The sequence below is a fragment of the Wyeomyia smithii genome, chromosome 3, assembly GCF_029784165.1.
Source record: "Wyeomyia smithii strain HCP4-BCI-WySm-NY-G18 chromosome 3, ASM2978416v1, whole genome shotgun sequence".
Classification (NCBI taxonomy): Eukaryota; Metazoa; Arthropoda; class Insecta; order Diptera; family Culicidae; genus Wyeomyia; species Wyeomyia smithii.
The window spans coordinates 3,746,948-3,767,824 of NC_073696.1; the positions used below are offsets into that span (position 1 = coordinate 3,746,948).

The 20,877-nt window shown below is 40.9% G+C and overlaps 3 protein-coding genes across 8 annotated transcripts in view; 1 reads left to right on the top strand and 2 right to left on the bottom strand.

Moving 5' to 3' along the window:
* Positions 1–3,675: 3,675 nt before the first annotated feature.
* Positions 3,676–20,877, bottom strand: part of LOC129727731 (myosin-VIIa) — a 79,713-nt gene continuing 62,511 nt past the window's right edge. For all 6 annotated transcript variants that reach the window (XM_055685839.1, XM_055685837.1, XM_055685840.1 and 3 more), the window contains 8 exons: positions 11,293–11,553; positions 7,105–11,234; positions 6,773–7,036; positions 6,572–6,711; positions 5,295–6,513; positions 5,090–5,236; positions 4,907–5,027; positions 3,676–4,844 (listed from right to left, as the gene is read on the bottom strand). In XM_055685839.1, coding sequence (XP_055541814.1) covers positions 4,638–4,844; positions 4,907–5,027; positions 5,090–5,236; positions 5,295–6,513; positions 6,572–6,711; positions 6,773–7,036; positions 7,105–11,234; positions 11,293–11,553 — 6,489 coding nt within the window. In that variant the 3' untranslated portion in view covers positions 3,676–4,637. The remainder of the gene's footprint in view (positions 4,845–4,906; positions 5,028–5,089; positions 5,237–5,294; positions 6,514–6,571; positions 6,712–6,772; positions 7,037–7,104; positions 11,235–11,292; positions 11,554–20,877) is intronic.
* LOC129727733 (uncharacterized) lies at positions 11,583–13,863 on the top strand. Its single transcript, XM_055685843.1, has 3 exons — positions 11,583–12,213; positions 12,284–12,542; positions 12,604–13,863. Exons 1-3 carry the CDS (start codon positions 12,079–12,081, stop codon positions 12,777–12,779), a joined length of 570 nt encoding a protein of 189 aa, XP_055541818.1. The 5' UTR covers positions 11,583–12,078; the 3' UTR covers positions 12,780–13,863.
* On the bottom strand, positions 14,263–15,480 carry LOC129727732 (uncharacterized). Its single transcript, XM_055685842.1, has 2 exons — positions 15,307–15,480; positions 14,263–15,242 (listed from the first exon to the last, which is right to left on the bottom strand). Exons 1-2 carry the CDS (start codon positions 15,429–15,431, stop codon positions 14,357–14,359), a joined length of 1,011 nt encoding a protein of 336 aa, XP_055541817.1. The 5' UTR covers positions 15,432–15,480; the 3' UTR covers positions 14,263–14,356.

The following is a 20,877-nucleotide window of genomic DNA, read 5'->3' on the forward strand; positions in this document are numbered from 1 at the left end:
CGGTCCTGATACCGGTGAGAGAGGAGTATCTGCAGGTGTCAATGGTGTATCTTGTGTGCTAGCATTTTTTAAAAAAATACTCAATTCGACAATTCAGCATGAGCATGATTGACCGCCCGCGGTTGCTACTCCGTTATTGCCAGATCAGCTGTCATTACACAGAGAACCAACAGATGATGCTTGGGACCAACATGCATCCTCAATGTGTAAAAACTGGTGACCTTAATCTTTGTATTAGGCAATACCAGCGCTGGCCGCATCCGAATGCAGGTCAAAGAAGGAATTTATATAGGAAAATGTTGACGTGATACTCGCTTATTGGAAGCCGAGAACTCCTCTGCACTTCCACGAGAAATCACTGGGATGTTGGAGAAAGGGCAAGGTACACAGCAGCGTTCGTTTTGGTAAACGATGCGCTGGTTTCGAGTGTCGGGTTCTTTAGAACAAGTATCGCGCGAACAAGTTCATTATATCCGCCACGATATTCATAATGCGATTCGAACTTATTCAGTTTGACAATGTAACACCGCAACAATAAATCGTACGCGAGAATACTAGACCTTTGATCAAATTGGGACAACTTCAAATGATATGGTATCTCCTCGTAAGGTGATCTTTTTTTCCTCTTTACACCGAAATCAAGGGCGCGTTGTTGATCTATCTTTAGATAATTCGACCTCATGAATGTATCGACGCGGAGTCTAGGGGTTCGTTCAACCGGACATTTCTACCTAACAAATCGACCAACGACGTTTCTCGTATACACTTTGTCTGCTCTAAAAAAAACGATACGATCCCGCGAAAAACACACCTGAAAAACAGAATATAACAATGATGCGCGCTTATTACGAAAACGAACCATGAGTATATTTCTTGCCAAACGGTCCGTGATGTAGCCTTTGCTACTCGTAGCCATCAGCTATTTGTCAATCCCGAGTACTTTCGAAGAAACGACTGCGGCCGACGCGATTCTTTAGAGGGTATACATTGTGTTTTCGTTCATCGCGATATTTATCGACCGGATAAAATCTTCGGTTGAACAGTCACAGTGAGACATGAACAAGTATCTGGGTATAGCCCTCGAAATCACTATATTCTAAAAACGTTAATATAAGTAAAATGCTCCCGAGCCGGAAACGCAGTTTACATCGAAGCACTATGCACGACCGCTCTATTCCCTCCTACCGACGCAGAAACTCGGGGACACGACTTTTCACGCCGATTCTATCTTAGTTGTCGATGCGAATGTTGCCTATTAAATTGAAGCCTGACCGTGCAAAACCGTGGTAGATGACGGATTCAAAGTATACTATGCGTCATATTGGCTCATTACTAAGTTGAGCTACTCATTACCTTATAATGGGTGTGATACTGTTGGAAAGATAGAAAAATGGCAAAGCTTGGTGCATCTAAAACATTAAGTGCAAAAATCAGGTGTAGATGTACATACTAATCAAAAGTTTTGAAATTATTGACAGGACCAAACCAATCGTGATTATTTCAGGCTGACTAAATAATCCTCGAAAGTCAAACTCGACTCCATTGAATTTTCTATTACCTGTCATGCGAGAGTCAGTGCGTTTAAAAATTCATGGCACACGACACATCAGTAAATACAACTTAATTAATCTATTCTACCATAAATTCTAATAAACAACACTATTACACAAAACCACACGAAAAAAGTCTCCAGAAAAACATCTTAATTGCACTCTGTTTTCTATTTGGACAATCGAAACTGTAACAGTTAAACATTCATAACGGCCACAATCAAAACGGCACGCTACGTCGTTCCTCAAACTGGCAACTACGTGGTATCCGGTGGATCATCACATGATGTAAACCATATTCGAACGCGGACCAATTAGGGAAAAAAATTCCAAAAGCGAATCGTGTATGTCGTATCGAGCCCGTTGATAAGTTAACCTAGGGTAAACAGGTATAATACGCCCCCCCCCTAAGGAACATCGTCAATATTGTAGCTATGTTTATTACAAACAACAAATCTTTCATGCAGTTGGATACACTATTTAGTTGGTAATGCACTGCTATTATTTTGTTTTGTAATTACTGTTACACAAAAACGCCATAATTTTATTAAAAAATATGACTAAATTGCAAGCTTTCCAATCTACCGGGGCAAAACGCCCCAGATACAGTATAATATGCCCCATGCAGTAGCTTCATATGCCAGCTCAGCATGCGAAGTGAAACAACGCTTGAAGTCTCAGAAGCAAACGCTAAAGCAATGAACAAATCAGCCGGGCTAGCGGTGGGGCATATTGCCCGGGAGCTGCAGTGTAGCAGAAAGCATTGAATATATAAGCAAATTATACAATTTTTATCGTTTTTTCAGTAGATACAGCTGCTTAGAGGTTCATTTGAGATATATAAGTACAAAAACCAGGTAATAATCTTTATACATTAGTGAAAAAACGTTACGGAAACGCAGCAAGAAATTACATCTGAAGCAGCTCAAATCAAAATTGATTTTTGTTTTTTTTTTTGGTGATAGTGACAAATATCAAACTTGCACAGAAGGTTGGTCCTATGACCCGCTACAGATTCCCAATAGTCTCATGTCTTATTTTTTGGTTGTTTCCGAATAAATGGACTGGAGCGTTATGCCCCGTGGGGGCGTTTTATACATATTTACCCTACCTCCCCTGACGATTCTCATTGCTTTTACTTGTGGGAGAAAAAAAGTAAAACATTTCAAGACTCGTCGCGCAAACAAAAAAACCCTACTCGCAGCCGAAAAGCTACCACACCTCGTGCATCCAACAGATCACACATTCACGCTTCTGCCAAAGTCCAAAGCCCGCTAAAAACCACTACACACATAGCCTTACATTCATGAAATGTTTGATACAAAAAACATATACTCATCTGTTTTAGTTTGGTTATGCCTATGCCCAGCGTTGCCAGGTATCAAGATTTAGCTGGATTATCCAGATTTTTGAACATGTATCCAGGTAAACAGCTTTGATGTCCAATTATCCAGATTTTTCATGGGTGATCCAGATTTTATCCAGATTTTATTTTCTCTGTTCCGCAAAAAGGTCATCACTTCAATTTTGGCGCGAAATTTTGCAATTTTGTCACCTCAAATTTTGCGTACCCCAAGACTTTTATCCGAAAAACTAACCTTTCACCTCACGAAATGACTGCCAGATTTTTTCCAGATTTTTATTCTGCCTTTTCCAGATTTTTAAAAAAATGACCTGGCAACGCTGCCTATGCCAGCGAAACAAACGCCGACTAGCACAGCGCAACGCTATTCTCTCCGCTCTCCAGGAAGTGCCGTTCTCTTCGTTCACACCACCATATGCATTCCATTATCGCACGTTAATAATGAACCGCTTGTTAGCGCGACGCACGAAGTAGGCACTCACACTCACGCAACCTAACTGGCCTAACAATTTTCAATTTGATTTCGTGGATAAATTATAACTTCCACGCATAGAACACTGTGTTTTTCACAAAACCTCCACTTTTCTCACTTAAACAAAGCATCACAGATCACAACTGTACACTTTTAAGCAAGTTTGGCCTCTCATTTCACTTATAAATCAATAACTTTAACGGATTGCTTTCGGGGCACGTATTATCGGTTAGTCGTGTTCTCAACAACAACCAATACTCAATTCACAATGAAAAACAAAACGCGACCTGTATTTCTCTATGTGGGGTTTATTGTATAATAGACCAGTTACAGTAAATAGCAATAAAGGTATGTATAACAAGGTAATCATTATAATAATAAAACTACAAAAATATTGAACTTTGTAGAGCATTCCGTACACCTTGTTGTACCGCATCGCCAACATATGCCATTTCCGGCCGGATCGCTACGGTACATTTACGTAATTTCAAGCATGCAATCAATGACACAATCACAACTACAGGCATCGTCTCATTCAGGCAAGATGCAAGCATTCGCGGCGCAATTGAGTAATATTAGCAACACTCTGGGTATGTCCTGTAAACTGCTGCTTAACTGATTTCCGAATTGAGGATAACTATACAACGAAAAAAAAAAAACTAGACTCTGACCAATGACATATTTGAAAGCAGGATAAGGAATTGGCTCGAATAAATAAAAGCATACTTTAGACAGTGCAAATTGTGGGTTTCGATAAAATTAGTTACATAAACTAAAATGGCTTTAAGGGTTCGTTTGAACGTAAAAATGATAACAGCACACTATTGAAAATTTCAAAACTGTTTAGCTCCTCCTCTAGCTCATACGTTTGTTCTCGACACTTGAGTGTCCCTTTCCTTTTACTTGATTGATTCAATACTGTTAGGAAGTGAAGATTATAGTAAAAACTACTGTTAGCTTGAATGCACCTCGCGCGAGCGGCTTGGTGTCTTAATATCAGATCAGCGCCATAAATAGTCCTACGCAAGCATGATCAAATTTGTTCTATTATTTCTACTTAAATACGCGTTATGCTTTCAACCAGCTAAAACAAAAAAAAGCGAAGCTCAAACAAAATAAATACATAAATTTTTGAAAGCATGTTGCTAGGATGAAAAAAAAAAACAAAGAAAAACTGAATTTGCCTTAAAGCTGTGCTACGCTGTGCTACTTAATTGCTAGCAACTAGTAATCGAATGTGTTTAAGGCCAACCTATTTAATTCTAATTGTTCGCTGTTTATTCATGTTGGTCAGCATAAGTGAAATGTAGGAGGTCAACAGATCGTCCATCTTGTAGCCGAGCGACGTTTCGCAGAGCAGCTTGGAACCGCGCACCAAATTGCCGATCGTCATGTGGAAGTACGTGTTGCCAGAGGACCAGTTGGAAATGCGCGTGAATGGATGCGTTACCAGGATGTCCTGAAATCGATTCGATGGGAGGTTATTCATTTGGATGGTAATTTATATGGCATGAATCAAACCTTCGAGCTTGGGTGAATTAAACTGACACCATGTTTGTTGATGGCAATCAGCAGCATTTCCGGGTAGTTCGGTTCTGTCGTCTGTTTCACCTCGAAGAAGGCGGAACCGAACGTGGGCCACCTTTAACGAAGAACAATGTTCATCAAGCTTAACCTTCATGTGATCGAAGAGAATTCAATTACCTGTAAACTATTTTGAGGAACGTAATTTTCGCATCCTCCGGAGACATGCCGGCGTCCTGGTTGTAAGCTGCGACTATGGATCGTTTCCAGTCGTTTGTTGTCTGCAGTTTGATTAGATCCGAGGGAACTAGTTCGCGAAGCATTTGACTGCAAATGGAAATCAGATTTATTGGTTGTACTATTTGTGTTTCGGATAGATTCTTACGGTATCGCTTGCAGCTCTTGTTTACTCTCGCCGAAGCGCACTCTGTACACCAGGGCAGCCAGCTTCACCGCTTCCTCCTTCGAGCACTTGTGATAGCCACGCAACAGTTTCGGCAGTTCCTGATGATAGTGGAAAATCAAATCTGCGTTCTTATCCTTGCCCGGTACCGTATTTGTCCACAGTTTCTTCATGAAGAACACCTGATAGGTGAACTGTGGGTTCGAACCGTCCCGCGTCGGTCGCGCCTTCTTGATCCAATCGGTCAGATGACGCACAAAGTCGAAGAAGAAGTCTCCTTCTGGCACTGATATCACCTTGTCGGCTATTTTTACAAACAAACTAAAGCCTTCACTGGACCGCAGATTCAGTCGCTGTGAAATGTTTTGGCAGAAATCTTTCGCTCTGGTAGAGGAATCCACTTCGAATGCTTCATCGGTATCATCCGGGAAGTAGACTTTGTGGAAAATTTGTGTTGTTTTGTGCTGAATTGCTTCGACCTCGACCTGGTGGGGTGGATATTTACGTTGACCATTGCGGATTGTTTTCTGCAAACGATGTAGTGAATCCTGCGAAATCGGATGGCGGCGACTTCGCAAGAAGAGCGTTAACTCCTTGAGCAATTGTTGACTACACGCAAACAGCCCAGTGGAGAGCCACATAAGCTCCCAGCCACGTTCCTCCGAGAGGCGGTTCCGGTTGTCGGTGAGTTGTTTCATTAACTGGCAGTAAATTTCGTCCCGCAAGATCTCGTGCTTCAACGGGCCGTCGTATATGTGATCGGTAACTTCGTTACCTATACGGGGTCGCTTAGATGGCAAGTCGCCCATGTACTTCATGATAGCGATGAAAGCAAGGCAAGCTTCTTCAGCAAGTTCTTCCTTTGCTAGCAGTTTCTTGAGCAGGGGTTGTTTGAGGGGTTCCCTAGAATAACGCCACAGTTCGTCACCACCCCGCTTGGAACTGAGTGTTGATAATGCCTTGGACATCGTACGTTTTGGCGGCGGTCTAAAGTGGTCAAGTGAATAATCCGCTAGAGTGTGCGGTCGTTCTCGAGTTTCCGTTCCGCCGTTCGAGTGGATCGAATTGAGTCGTTTACCGTGATGTGCGTCTTCTACACTAAACAGCGCCAGGATATCCGGGGGAGGCTTGGTCAGTGTAGGTAAAACGTAAACGATTTCCGCTGGAAAGTCTCCTCGCTCCTGGGTGCGTTCACAGCAGCCTGCAATCACCATTCAATTGTTAAAAAATTAGAAGCTAACGTGTTATTTTCTACTCACCTATACACCAACCCGAGTTCAAAACCGATTCTCCAGTGCTTTCATCCTCTAAAATGATCAAGTCACCTTTCAAAAACGATAGGAAGCTTGTTCCTTCCCCTGGTGCTTTATAATCTTGAAGTGCTATCACATATTTTGAGCTGAAATCAAACCGGTTTTGTCATTCCAAATCACAACCACTCTCTCGGTGGATAAACCTACCGTTTCTTCAACCCCTCCAAAAAGTATACCACCAGGTCTCGGATATCTTCCGCATTGGGGCTTTGGAATGTAAATTCCTCGTTTCGTACTGTGGATAGCGAGAAGGTCTGCGTAAAGACTTTGTTAGTTTTCTGACTCGAAACGGCCGTGATTTCCGGGAACGAAAGCTCCAGCAGAACCTGCTCCTGGTCATCCACCACATAGACGCCGGTCCAATTGACAGCTATGATGACATCATTCTTGGGAAGGTTGGGTCCCGAATTTCTATGGATAAGAAGTAACAACTGACATAAGATGTTCTGAAAAATGCTATTAATGTTAGAATATTCTACCTATACGCTTCATAGAACCTTGAAAAGAGCAATGGCCATTTGTACTTCGCATAGCCCACCACATCTTCCTTCACCTTCAGCGGTAGTGCCTTTTCCTTCAAATAGTAACTCTTCTTGTAAGCTTGCAACACAAGTGCAGCCCATCGATCGATCGCCTTCTCGATTCCCGTTAAACAGTAATCCGGAATAAAATTCGGCAGCAGCGTGTACAGCCGATCCATAGACATATCCGTGTTGTACTCGATATAGTACTGCTGAGCGGCGATCATGGCCAAATCTTCCTCCTTGTCGCATCGGTACTCTCCAAACTTAACACCCCGGACAACCTGCTGGTATATCAAATTAGTAGCGACCTGATCTTCGATCGGATTGTGCCAGGGGGCGAAAATTTCCTTCCGGAAGAACAATCGCCAAGGCGCGTTTCTTTCCTGGGCACCCTGTTCCTTGGCGTACTGTTCACACTGTGAGATAGCATCCATCACGTGATCCCCACCACTGCCAAGCGATGAAACCTTATCGAACAGCGCAATGTAAAGCGAAAATCCAAACTGATCCTTCAAAGCGATCTTGTCCGATAGTTGATTGCACAATTCACGAGCTGTCGTCGCTGAGTCCGCCAGTAGCGTCTTCGTGTTACCATCCATGAAAGTGATCGGAAGCATGATTGGCTTTTTGGACTTTGTTGCCTGAAGTTCCAACCAGGACGGAGGCTGATTGCGAGTTCCGTTGTTGAAGGTTCGCTTCAGCCGTTCCTCACAATAGGGTGCATATCCCGGAGGACCTTCTCTAATGAATGATCGTAGGTAATTGACGAACTTCTCCGACGGAGCGAAGCATCCCACACAGAGCGATAACAGAATCCATCCCCTGGCGTGCGATGACTTGGAAGGGTTATTCGTCAGCTGTTTACAAATTTGACAGTAAATTTCGTCTCGCAGTTCTGCCCGTAAAATTCCATGGCCTATTATGAAGTGAAGTTTCTCCAGATTTGACGTTGGTCGAGATTCTAGCCACGATTGATAGCTATCGGCAGTATATTCTTCATCTTGCAGACGTCTGCGTACATCTTCACCCAGCTTATTTTTGCGTTTCAAAGTCAACGACACAAGCTTATGTCTGATGGAACGTGGCTTCTGTTTCAGAAACGCCTCCGGATCCAAGCCCATCATTTGCGCTTCCTGAAACTCCTTACTTCTGATGAAGTTGCGACCCAGCGTGGCCGTAACCTTGGACATGACCGATGTGTTATCTCGATCCATGGTGTGATAGCGTGGCTCAGGAAGGTCGCCCGTAAATCTTAGGATCGTAATCCACAAAGCTTGTGCTGCCAGCTGATCACCTTGCGTGTGCAACGGCAACAAGGGGTGTTTCAAAGGCTTTCGAGAATAATAATGAGTGATGTTGCCTTGAAAATAAGTGGCAGCAAATTTCTGGAATTTGAATTCCGAGAGGTCCTCTTCGTCTTCGGAAATCGTATGAATGGGACCAATAATATCTTCATGGTTATCTTGGTTAACCGGCAGATCGTTGAACACGGACGTTTCACGACCGCCATGCGGCGTTGGAGCTTCACTACTAGAATCCGGCAAGAAGTCGAACATCGCTTCCACCAGCTTACTATCATCCACCGGTTCGTCAGCTTTCCTCGCAGCATCGTTGATGATGTTCTTCTTGACCTCCACCTGGCGGCGCTCTTCCATTTCTTGTTCCATATCTTTCCGTTCGATCTCATTCAACCGATCGCGATAATGCTGCTCCGCAATTTCCTTAGCTCGCTTGTTACCTTGATGCTTCAACTCTTCCTCCTCCATTCGTCTGAGTCTCAATGCTTCATGATGCCTTCGATACTCCAGTTTCAACTTCTGATATCGATTCACAGCAATCATTCTTCGTACATGAGACTGAATTTTAATGACCGCCCACAGCTTATTGCCGTACTCTCGACGCACCAAATATCCTCGAATTCTTGCCTGCAGCCGTACAATATGACCCCGAAGGTGCCGGAACCGATGGCTCAACACTCGCGAACGAATCAACGCCTGCAATCGCATGTATCCGATCTTCATCTTCTTATAACGCTGACGCTGTGCGTATCCCTTCCAGTACTTCTGAATCGTAACAGCAGCCTGTCGCATTCGCAGGAATCTTCTGCGGTACACCCAGCCACGAATCGAACGCTGCAGGATCAAAATCTTACGCGTAAGAACACGATCCCGCTCCTGTTCCAAAAACAAATCATGCGCATCCTTTAGAAAGACCTTCGTGTGCCCCAACTGATAATCCGAGCGACCCAGCACAGTAGCACAAATTTTCGACGTCGCTATCCGGCAATCGGTTCTATGCGCAGGTGGAACTCCATTGATGAGAAATCGGTACCGCTCTACAAAATCTCTAAAGTTATGCCTAATGGGATACCCAGCGCGACGAATCCGAATCGTTTCCATCATACCGGAGTACCGCAGCTGCCGACAGCACAGCGACCGATCGAACATCATCGGTTTCTTCAACTCGTTTGGTTTGATACAGCGAATGAAAAACGGCTGGCACTGACTGAGGGTCTTCATAAGTGAGTCCAAACTCTTCTTGAACTGAGTGGACAGCGTCGGTGTTCGTTTTCGCGTTTCCGCTCCCATTCCGATGTCCTCGGCGAACACCGCCTGTAGGAATCGGTTGGAAGAGCTTGAGATGAGCTGCAGCAAGTCCGCACTAAAAGTGTCACGATTTTTCTCCAGAAAGCCGCGTGTATCGTAGAACACCACTCCGGCGAAGTGGTTCAATCCGAAACTGGTATTGATGTCCGACTTCGGTTTCAGATAGTTTCGATGGGTGCCGTGTGTTTTGTGTAATTTCGCCAACATCGTTTGATCTGTGCCTTTCGGGAATTTAGACTCTTCATCGATCAATGCCATGATATTCAGCTGCTTAATAGCGATCAAATCTAACGCATCCTGATTGTCCACAAACTCTATGTGTTGCCAGTTGATGCTTTCGTGGTTGTACTCCTCCTGTTCTAGTTTGAAGATGTGTTGCACAAAGAACTGCTGCAAATTTTCATTTGCAAAATTAATGCAAAACTGTTCAAAGCTGTTGTGGTCGAAATTCTCGAAACCGAAAATATCCAACACCCCGATTGCGCTTCTGGTCGACGACTTCGGTTTGTAGATAGCCTGGTTAATTTTTTTCACAATCAGCACAAACAACCGTCCATAGATGCCTTTCACGAAGGCGTCACGTACGTCCATCGATTGGTCCCGCGATAGTGTTGAAACTACCGTTTCGCCATGGGCGAAAAGTGTCTTCCGCGTGAGTGCATCAATAAAAGGCTGTAATGGAACTTCCAGCAAACGAGCAACTCTTTCCACATTGATATGCTCCGGAATTTCCGTTGCGTCCAAGTTATCAATAACCGTCGCTCGGTACTTGATGTTACCGGTGTGCAGAAGTGCTGCCAGCAGCTTGAGAATTTCCCAAATTTCATGATCCGAAAAACACAGCACCTTCATTGCCGACCGAATGTCGGCAAATTCCGCTGCATCATTTCTTCCGTCACACTTGATACACCCTCCCCCCGTTAGATAGCGATAATCGGAGGCATGCCCTAAGCTTAGCTTTCGCTTTTCCTCGTGCGTCAGCCCAGCCAACAAACAGTAGAAAATGTGATAATTCCGTTCTTCCGCATTCTGTGAAACTATTCGAGATTTTTCAAGCAGATACTGTTCGATCTTGGCGCCTTCGATCACTCCCGAGCTGTTGAAATGAATATCAATGTACTTTCCGAAGCGAGACGAGTTATCGTTCCGTACGGTTTTCGCGTTGCCGAATGCTTCAAGGATCGGATTCGCTTCGAGTATTTGTTGCTCAATCCACGAGTGCTTCCCACTGATGGCGGCCAGGTACTGAAGAATCAGCTTCGTACTCTCCGTTTTACCTGCTCCCGATTCGCCGGAAATAACAATGCACTGGTCCTGACCGTAGCGACGCATGTGAGCGTACGAATTGTCCCCGATGGCGAAGATGTGCGGCGGCAGTTCTCCGATTTTCCGTTCCTTGTACAGCTTGATTTGATCGGCGGTGTAGATGGGAAGAATCTGGTATGGGTTCACCGCTACCAGGATCGATCCGGTGTAAGTCTAAAATGTGGAGAAACAATTAATACAGGTCCGAGCAAAGTGAACATTAAGCACTCACATAGATCAAGTTATCATTGTACCGGATCAGTAAATTCCGCAGTATACCAGCCTCGTGCAGATCGCCAAGCGAAATCATGTCTTCGACGCCCTGCACGGACGAAGCGTGCATGGCTTTGATGCGACGTTCCGGTGTGAGCCATAATTCGTTCCCATCGTCATCGCGGACCTGGATACGTCGGCCCTCGGCCGAAATGACCCGGGCCCCGATGGCCACATCGAATTCGCGTCCGGACACGGGCTCGATCCATATGTAGTCACCCTGCGAAAAAAGCGTTGGAAGGTCGATCATTTAAATATGCAGATAAGTTTTCCTGTCTAAAAACGGAAATAAATCGGCATGCATGGCTAAGCCTAAGCTTAAATTATCCAAATTCTTTGAATATCTCCAGCTCAAAAGCTTTCTTTGCCTCAAAGTTCTAATATTTGAATAGAACCTGATTGTTTTTTCTCAATAGGGTACTAAAGCCCTATTCTGTTTTTGGTCTTAAGTGATAAAGCGTGTCTAATAAATACATGAGGCATTTTTAATTTCATGTTTTCAAGGGTTATTTGCGAAAAAAAAAACGAGTTTCAATTTTTTAAATATTACAAAAATTCAACACAATTTCACGGCAACCCTGCACAGTGAAAATATCGGAAATCGAAAAATTGTTCAAAAGCAAACCAAGCAACCATCGTTGTTGTTGCTGTCTATTTTTCTTTATGTTGATGTTACCGAAACTTTTTCATGTTTACATTGGTGGAAGAATAGTGTTAAAAGTCGAAAAATGACCTGTGCAGTAGTATGCTGCAAGCGGACAAAAAAACTATCACCGGATATACATTTTTTCCCGGTTCCGAAGAATGGCGATGCGTCGAAAATCCCATGCCAAAGCTAATGAAAACCAGAAGAATGTTTGTTTGTGATAATCATTTTGAGGTAGGTGCTTTCAATTTTGAAACATATAGTAGAATATAGTAAAACCACAGAATCTTCTTTTATTTTCTAGCCGGGTGATTATCGAAGCGTTATTGTGAAACCAGCGAAAATAAAACAACGTTTTCAATTGTATCCAGACATTCTGCCTCACAAAAACTTGCCGGTTGAATCTTGCGGCGTCAGATATTCGTACTTGGACAGAGAAAATGATCCACTTGCATATGATGAATCAGCAGTCTCAAGTCTTGAATGCACGGCAAATAATAGCAAATCTCTCGATAGGTCTACAGCCAATATTGAACCGTTTGACTATTCACAGCCCCCAAAACGTAGGTTAACCTTAGCGTTATCAAAACCGTATGTGATCATATTTAATGGTTAAAAATACAGGATCCAAGTTAAACGAGATCAGTTCCAAGGAAAACGTCGAACCTCACGATCAGCGAATCTGCAAGCAGGGCTTGGTTGATCGAAGTGTTGCAACAGAGGCTTTGCTTCAAGCGTCCGTATCTGTGCAATGTGCCATTTTGACGGAAACTAAAGCAACACAGACGAAATTTCATTAAACCTCATCCAAAACTCTTCCACCATATTTAGATGTCCAAAGTTCAGCTGGATCCACTGTGCAGTCAAGTGAAAAATCCTGTGAAAGCGAGTATTTGCCTAGCGCAGACAGCTTAAATGAGTTTAAAGCTGAAGTTTCTTTTAAAGAAGTTTTTTGTCAAATTGAAACGTTTGTTAGGACAAAATCTACCAATTATTTAGGCATTTCAAACGAAAACCTTTTCATTTTAGATGCGTTATCAGTCACTACTGGCATAAGTAAGAGAGATATAATGTTAGTTTTTCGAAAAATAAGATTGAATGAATCATATGAGATTTTGAGTGACACTGCGCGCGCGTTGGGCAAATTTTTAATGACTGTGTTCCTAAAATCGCCAAAGAAATGAACGAAATAATTTTCTGGCCTTCAGCCAGCGAGATTAAAAAATTTTTACCAGTTTCTTTTCTGAACAAAAATTCTAGCGTTCAAAGCATTATCGACTGCTTTGAAGTGCAAATTGAAAAACCGTTCGATCCTGTTTTACAATCAATAACTTACTCATCGTATAAATCATGCAATACGTTGAAGTTTTTGATATCTTGTACTCCTTGTGGTTTGGTTACATTTTTATCTAGAGCGTTTCCTGGACGTGCGAGTGACCAAAAAATCGTTCGACGTTCTGGATATTTGAAAATGATTCAGCCCGGTGCAGGAGTACTTGCGGATCGCGGTTTTAAAAATGTGGCATCAGATGTTGCCAACTCTGGAGGAGTTCTTATAAGACCACCCAGTGTATCTAATGATGAACCGTTATCTAGAGATGATTCAATGTTAGCAAAAGAGATCGCGAGTGTCAGGATACACGTTGAGCGCCTTATAAGAAGATTTAGGGAGTTTAAAATATGCGCTCCACATGCAGAACTACCTTCAACGTTGTTTGATAAGGTTGATGATATTGTTACAATCATAGGTGGATCAGTTAACATGCAAGGCAAGCTGATAGGGTGAAATAGATTTTACTTGTAGTGGATTATGTTAGCAATATACGTTTTGAAATACTAGTTACTCAAGATAACTAAAAACTGCAAAGTATTTATTGTAATTTTACATACAATTCGCCGTTCTATCTTCGACATTTCATGATAGGATGTGTAATACTGTTACTATGTAATAATTTGGATTATTGAATATGCAATACAAGATGATTAAAGTAAGAACGACCATATCAGATATGAATAACGATTAAATCATTTAATCATTAATTAAATCTTTAATCACTACAAGTTTATTTACAGTATTTATGCAACATAGTATATCTCTCAAAGGTTTCATAAAGTTCGGGAAAAATGTTCTCTTGCCAAAATTTATAACTAGTTTTCATGATGTTAGTAATATAGTCGTTATTAAAATCTACGTCGTAAAATTCTACAAATTGTTCAGGATGTCTACTATTTTCAAAACCTGGTCCAACAAAAACTAAAACACCATTTGTTCTGTGTGTCATTATCATTTGCAAATGAATTTGGCAATTTACTTTATGCTTGAGCTTTCCATCTTCATCAATGTAATACTTTATGTTGTCTTCCTTAAACGGGCATTTTATTTCAAACACAGTAGTTGCATTGATGGATATCGCGGATGAAGGAAAAGTCCACATCGCTTCACATTTTTATAATATTTCTTAATTACTTCGATAACCTTACTTTCTAGATTAAGCCCTCGTTTCATTGCTTCTGATGTTTTACTACTCTGTCCTAAAACGCTTCTAACCAACGATCCGTCAGACATTCCACATCGAGACAACTCATACACTTTTGATGCAGTAATTTTACAAAATTTTAAGTTATACCATAATGAAGAATCTTGTCCCCTAGTGTTGATCTTATTTGTAGTACAAGCTTGTACTGTCATAGACCTTTTGCAATAAGAAATGAACTTCTTCCAATCGGAAATACCTTGAGACCTTTTGTATTCCAACATTAGGTAATGCATCGAACAACGATCACTTTGAGAAGTTGGTTTAATATATTTTAAGACAGTGTTTGTATGCTTTTTAGGATACTTTTCTAACAGCGCCTGGACGAATCTTCCACTTACGTTTTCGCTTTTTCTTTTAATACCCGACTTAGAATACTTGCTGATATCAAAATTATCAAGGTTCTCATTGACCCGCGATAATTGTGGCACTTTCCACAAACGAGTGCCATCCGTTGGAGACGGGGACGAATACTTCTCGTAGAGGAAACATAAGAATGCTATTGCATGCTTACATCCACCAGCTGCTGCTTTGCAGCCATCGTTCTCGCTTTCGCAATAAACGTCTTGAATCTCATCGAGCTGAGTATCGATAATTGCAACTACGGTGTATTGTTTTTTTGTAACTTTATGCTCAGGAACAACTCGAGCTGTAACGGTATACACACCATTATTAATTTTGTACTGAACTTTGCCGATAGCAGAGTTGAGATAATCGGGATTACTGGACCTAGACATTAGATAAAAATATGTAGTATTGCTTTGAGAACCGTGAGCCACGTTGATGAGTGTACCTTTCAATTTTTCCACGTTTGTGAGCATCTCGAAATTTATCGTTGGTCGATAAAAACTCCTGGACCATGAAAAAATCTACTTTTGGAAGAGTGTTGATATCAGCTTTCGGAAATCCTGCCTGCATTTTCTCTACAGTTTTTACTCTAATTGGTAATGTTGCAATGAAAAATCACCTGTCTGCCACAATTTTTTCCAAAAGCAAAACAAAATGCATCGAACTATCTGTTACTTCACTGTCAAAGTTACTGTCACAATCGATGTCAAAGTCAGAAGTGTTGCGGGAAATCCGAAAGGCAAAGGCAATGATTTTCAAACGTCAAAATTGAACAATTATGTCAAAGTAGAACAATTGGTATATTTTTTATTTTCGATTTTTTTAAAGCTCTGCATTTTCTGAGTTGAAGGAAAGTTCCATCGTATTTGAAGAGACCAGCTTCATCAAATTCATCAATGAAAGCAAATTTTTATCTTTCATTTTTGTCCCCCATTCTACTGATCGGCAAAATTGGAAAAAGTCCTAATGCTAAAATAGTTGCTCTAGAAAAATTATAGCGTTTTAATCATTCTAAGGTCTACCCTAGTCTATGCAAAAGTGCGTCAAAGTGCCGCACAGTAAATGATCGCCGGGTTCGACGTTTCTACGTCAGCTTACGGGAAAACAGAGATTTTTTAATTTTAACTTTAAAAGGCGAAATCTGTGTTTACCAGCATTATCAATCGCAGAAACGGAATAGCAGAGATGGACTGCAAAGGCTGGATACAGAAACAAGCCATTGAAAATTTATACACATTTACATAATTACCAGTAATATTTATTGTCGAACGCACTAAATATCAACATCTTCTGTGTTACAATCACGTTTACTTTGTCTGTCAGCAATCGTCAACAGTTCACCTAGATAATAGATGTTGCAATTTCAGATTACCGAAAGCGAAATGAAATTTGTGGGAGCATCTTATTTGCTGCTGGCTGTCTAGAATTTAGTTCAAATTCACTAAATCACACAAATTATCTGTGTATACTTTCAAACTCGACAGAAACATAATAGCTGTGATAAAAAGTTTACGGCTTCTTTTATTCAGCTAAAAATGGTACCGTTTCGTCTGAGTGAAAAATATCAAGATTTGTGCTTAATATCGTAAACCGAAGTGACAGGGAATTTTGATCACTTAATCTCTTTTTTTAATTTGAGATTATAAGCGCTTGTGGAGCTCGGAATTTGTCAAATCTTCACTGTTTAGATAAGTCTGCATTGCTACTATTTATGCATTTCGTGCTAATATAGTGTTTTAGCTTTGTTAACGAGGGACCCTACTCTGGAAGGTCGAAAATAATAAATTTTCGTATTTTTTTTACAAATGTTTAGAGTAAAGTAATGTGTTCGAGTGTTTTGGATATTGATTAAGCTTAGTAAAGCGAGCAATGTATGTAGTTTTGCGAGGCGATGAACGGGAATAGAAGGTGTGACTTTAGGCTTAGAAAATTTTTTCCCTCGTCCAGACGGGACTCGAACCCGCAATTGCGCAATGACGGGGGAAAATTTTTTCTAAGCCTAAAGTCACACATTCTATTCCCGTTCATTTTCGCCTCGCAAAACTACATACATTGCTCGCTTTACTAAACTTAAAATGTAAGTCATAAGACAAAAATGAAATCAGTTCGTAAAGTATTGGTTAAGGTATTTTTAGAAATATAATTTTGCAGTTCCTTGAAACAAAAATAATGAATATTACGCTGTTGTCAGCGTTTCTCTCGAAACCATGTTTTTCAACTGGTGGTAAGTTTTTCTCAGCATCTACTGAACCGATTCGACTGAATTTTTTTACAGCTTGTAAGAATAGATTATCTAACTTGTTACATAGCCGTTTTGGCAAATTCCAAAAATTGTCAAATGTCGGACATTTTAGTAAAACATTTTTTTTTAAATCAATAATCACTATTTAAAAATTCTTCAAACATTTGAAAAATTCAGTTATCAAAAAACGGCTATGTAGCAAGTTAGATAATCCATTTTACCATGCTTATAAAAAGTTTCAGCTGAGTCGGTTCAGTAGATGCTGAGAAAAACTTACCACCAGTTGAAAAACATGGTTTCGAGGAAAACGCTGCCAATAGCATAATACTCACTATATTTGCAGCCACGTTCAACAAAACACATCTTCTAATATACCTTAATCAATGGCCAAAATACCCGAACACTTTACCTTTCTCTAAACATCCGAAAAAATATCACAAAAATTCGTTATTTTTCAACTTTCCAGAGTAGGGTCCCCCCTTAAAGCAAAGCAAAGTTCAATTCCAAATTCATCAAAACGAAGCCACCCCGAAATAATGAAATAATAATTGAAATAAAGGTGTCGTACATAAATTACGTAACGCATGAAGGGTGGGGGAGGGGGGGTTTAGTCTGCGTTACTTATTGTTACATAGGGGGGAGGGGGTAGTTGAGATCGTTACGTAACTGTGATGTTTGCTCAAAATTGCAAATTTGGAGGGGGGACCGGTTGTCCAGCGTTACGTAATTTTAGGGGGGGGGGAGTCATATCGAACGTTACTTATCGTTACATAGGGGGGGGAGGGGGTCTGAAATCTAGGTTTTAAGCGTTACGTAATTTGTGTACGACGCCTTAATGATTGAAAATTTTCCAGCATATTTAAAAAACAGCAAAATTGTTACTAAACTTTTGAAGTGGTGAGTGGACCTATACTTGTGCTCATTTTAAAATTATTAAATAATGTTTATATATTCAAAAAAGTGATCACAGTCATCCAATTTACGGTACTTGAAACATAAATTTGAAAAGACATATTTGTGTGTGTCGTTAGACGGTCAGCTTTTCTCAATAATTTATTGTTACTTTTGTTAAATATGAGGTTTCTTTTGATAGGTAAAATTAAGAAGGTAACTAAAGTATCGAAATTGGGATGAAATTTATGTAAAATAGGTAAATCAATAAAAACTTTGAAAAAACGAGTGGTACTTTTACTGAAGTGCGTCAGAGTGTTGCATAGTTACTGTCGCCGGTTTCGACGCGTTAACGTTATGTTTACGAAGAAACTCATTTAAGGCTCTGAAAAATTTATCTGTTCTGAGGGCACCACAATTCATGGAAATTATTAAAAAGCTAAAAACTTTCATTTTTTTTCCAGTTTAAGCTCTAGGGCTAAACCTTTGTAAAACAGTGTTATAAAAAAATCACAGGAGGGTTGTGTGCAAAGCCACGACCGCAAGGTTGGAGTAGAATACTTTTACACAGCTCTACTTACGGATGTACATTAACCCACGGCCGGGCGAATCGGTTCCGGCCGCTTTTCGCGTTTAGCCTGGCAGAGGCCTTATGCGCACGGCCAACACAATAGAAAGGTGTTTTCACATTGAAAATTAAACACGGCTTTACTGGAGTAAGTGTTGGCAATTGCATCTACCGCTAATACCGCCGCAATCGTACGAAAGCGCGTCGTTTCATGTGGGGAATAATATCAACAACGAAAAATGACGCGCGTCTAAAGCCTGTATTACACTCTTTGACCAAGCGTCAAATATTTGTCACTTTTTGACAGATAAAAATTTGGTCAAAGATAATTGTTTGTCACTCGCCAATTTTAACATGAGGCAAACACGGGCAAACAACAACCATGATGTCAAATAAATTTGACCATTATGTCAGAAGGTCAAATATTTGACCATTAGACGAAAAGTGTACTACAGGTTTAAGCACACCCGAACTGTTTCGCCGTGCCGCTTTCATTTACTTGCTTATAACATCCGCCTCATGGAAGTACCGACTTTACCTACCGCTGAGGCTGTTACCATACTGCTACTGGTACCCAAAACTATTAATTCTTCAAATTAAGTGTTTTATTTGTCCTCAAAAGAACAATTGTTCAATTCCATATCGGATATAATGCAATCGCATCTCTGTAATATTACCGACAGTAATATTCTTCTGAACATAATGATCCAACTTTTCCATTGGAGGAACTGCCGGCTGATGTACGGCAAAAATCTCGCCCGATCGCTCGCGTTGGCGTTCGTACTCAGGCAGAGGCCTGAGACGTGGTGACCAACCACAGGGCAAGTGCTTTGTTTAATTTGAAGGCAGCCACAGGCGCGACCCGCTGCTATATTCTGTTACTGCTGAGTGCTGATATCTGCTGCTACTGCTGTCAACGTTGTGGAGGTCTATCCAGCTCACCTTCCGACTAATGAATGTAGCTAGTTTTCCCAGAAACACTCTTCTATAGCCGAAGGGTGCTACGTAATAGGCCACGCCTTTCAGTTCAGTTGTTCCATTCCCTAATGTTCTTCAGACAAATTATTCCACAATTCGCATATGATTTTTGTATCCAGCGAATAAACACCGATGGTGCTCTCATACACGCAACGGTTTTAACCCGTATCTTATTGCGGTTTGTAACATCAAGCGATTTCGTTTGCTCGCTGTTGCGTGTTGCATCATGTTGCAACTTAGCAGCTGGGAGACGACGAAATTCTGTTTATGCTGATTGATTGAATCGACTTCATATTACCTCTGCATAGTCGAACTAAGTGCTTTTGTAAATGCGTTCTAACAGGGCAGTTTATTATTCAAAGTCGGTTATGCTGATCGCAGCCTTTGCGCTGCCCCTACAGTGGGGGGTTTACTAAATAAAGTAAAAATTAGACAACTACAAGAGAATTTGATTGCATCCCGCACATAATGTCTGCTTGTGTTGATGCCAGAAAATTATTAACCTTCAATTATTTCTTTATTTGCCTTGAAAAAGGCATTTTGCGGTTCAAAATCGGTTGCTGATCACAACCTTTGAGCTGCCTTAACAGTGGGGGAATTAACTGCTCCTGAGACGTGGTGACCAACCACAGGGCTAGTGCTGCTGCTAAGGAAGAACGACTGCTGTTGTCGCTGTCTAGAACTATTATGAGCGGCTCCGGCTGAAACAAGCTCTTATATAGGCCAAATAGCATGTTTTCAATTGCAAGGTATATGATTCTGTCGACCGTGCTTGGAAAGCAATCATATAACGACCAATCAGAGGTCGAATTTTTCGTTTTGACAAGGCTTGACTATTTTCAATAGTACAATAGTGCGAATAACAAAATTACAATTATCTTCATTTGGGAAGAATCTTAGAAGATTTTCCAATCTATTGCTGCAAGAACGAAGGAAATCCATCGAATACTAACCGATTTATTAGCATTTGAAATTGGACATATTTTTCACTTTTTTTGGTTTTAGATTTTCATTTCACATCCCTATGTAGCCGAACTTCCTGATAGAAGTATTCTACTTCAAAAAAAACAAATCTGTCTAGTAGAAAGATGAAAATCAAACAGTTGAATTTTATTGAAATGAGTACGAAATTTTTTACCATTGAAACAACATTAGCTTTAGCTTTTATTAACTCAAACTGGAAATAATGAAAGTTTATAGTTTTCCTCCATTCCTGTGAATTTTACTTTTTACAGAAACTTAAATGAGTTTCCCCGTAATATATGAATATAATAATAAATAAACATACAAGATATTTTTCCCTGAATATTTTTTTTTGAAGCAGTGTTTATTGAGAA

Bases quoted from the DNA above. Each gene is read 5' to 3' on its own strand.
- LOC129727733 (XM_055685843.1), top strand. From the start codon at position 12,079: ATGCTGCAAGCGGACAAAAAAACTATCACCGGATATACATTTTTTCCC. The intron at 12,214-12,283 runs GTAGGTGCTTTC...TTTATTTTCTAG, and splicing joins TTTGTGATAATCATTTTGAG to CCGGGTGATTATCGAAGCGT. The intron at 12,543-12,603 runs GTAGGTTAACCT...TTAAAAATACAG, and splicing joins CTATTCACAGCCCCCAAAAC to GATCCAAGTTAAACGAGATC.
- LOC129727732 (XM_055685842.1), bottom strand. From the start codon at position 15,431: ATGCAGGCAGGATTTCCGAAAGCTGATATCAACACTCTTCCAAAAGTA. The intron at 15,243-15,306 runs GTACACTCATCA...TCTAATGTCTAG, and splicing joins AAACGTGGAAAAATTGAAAG to GTCCAGTAATCCCGATTATC.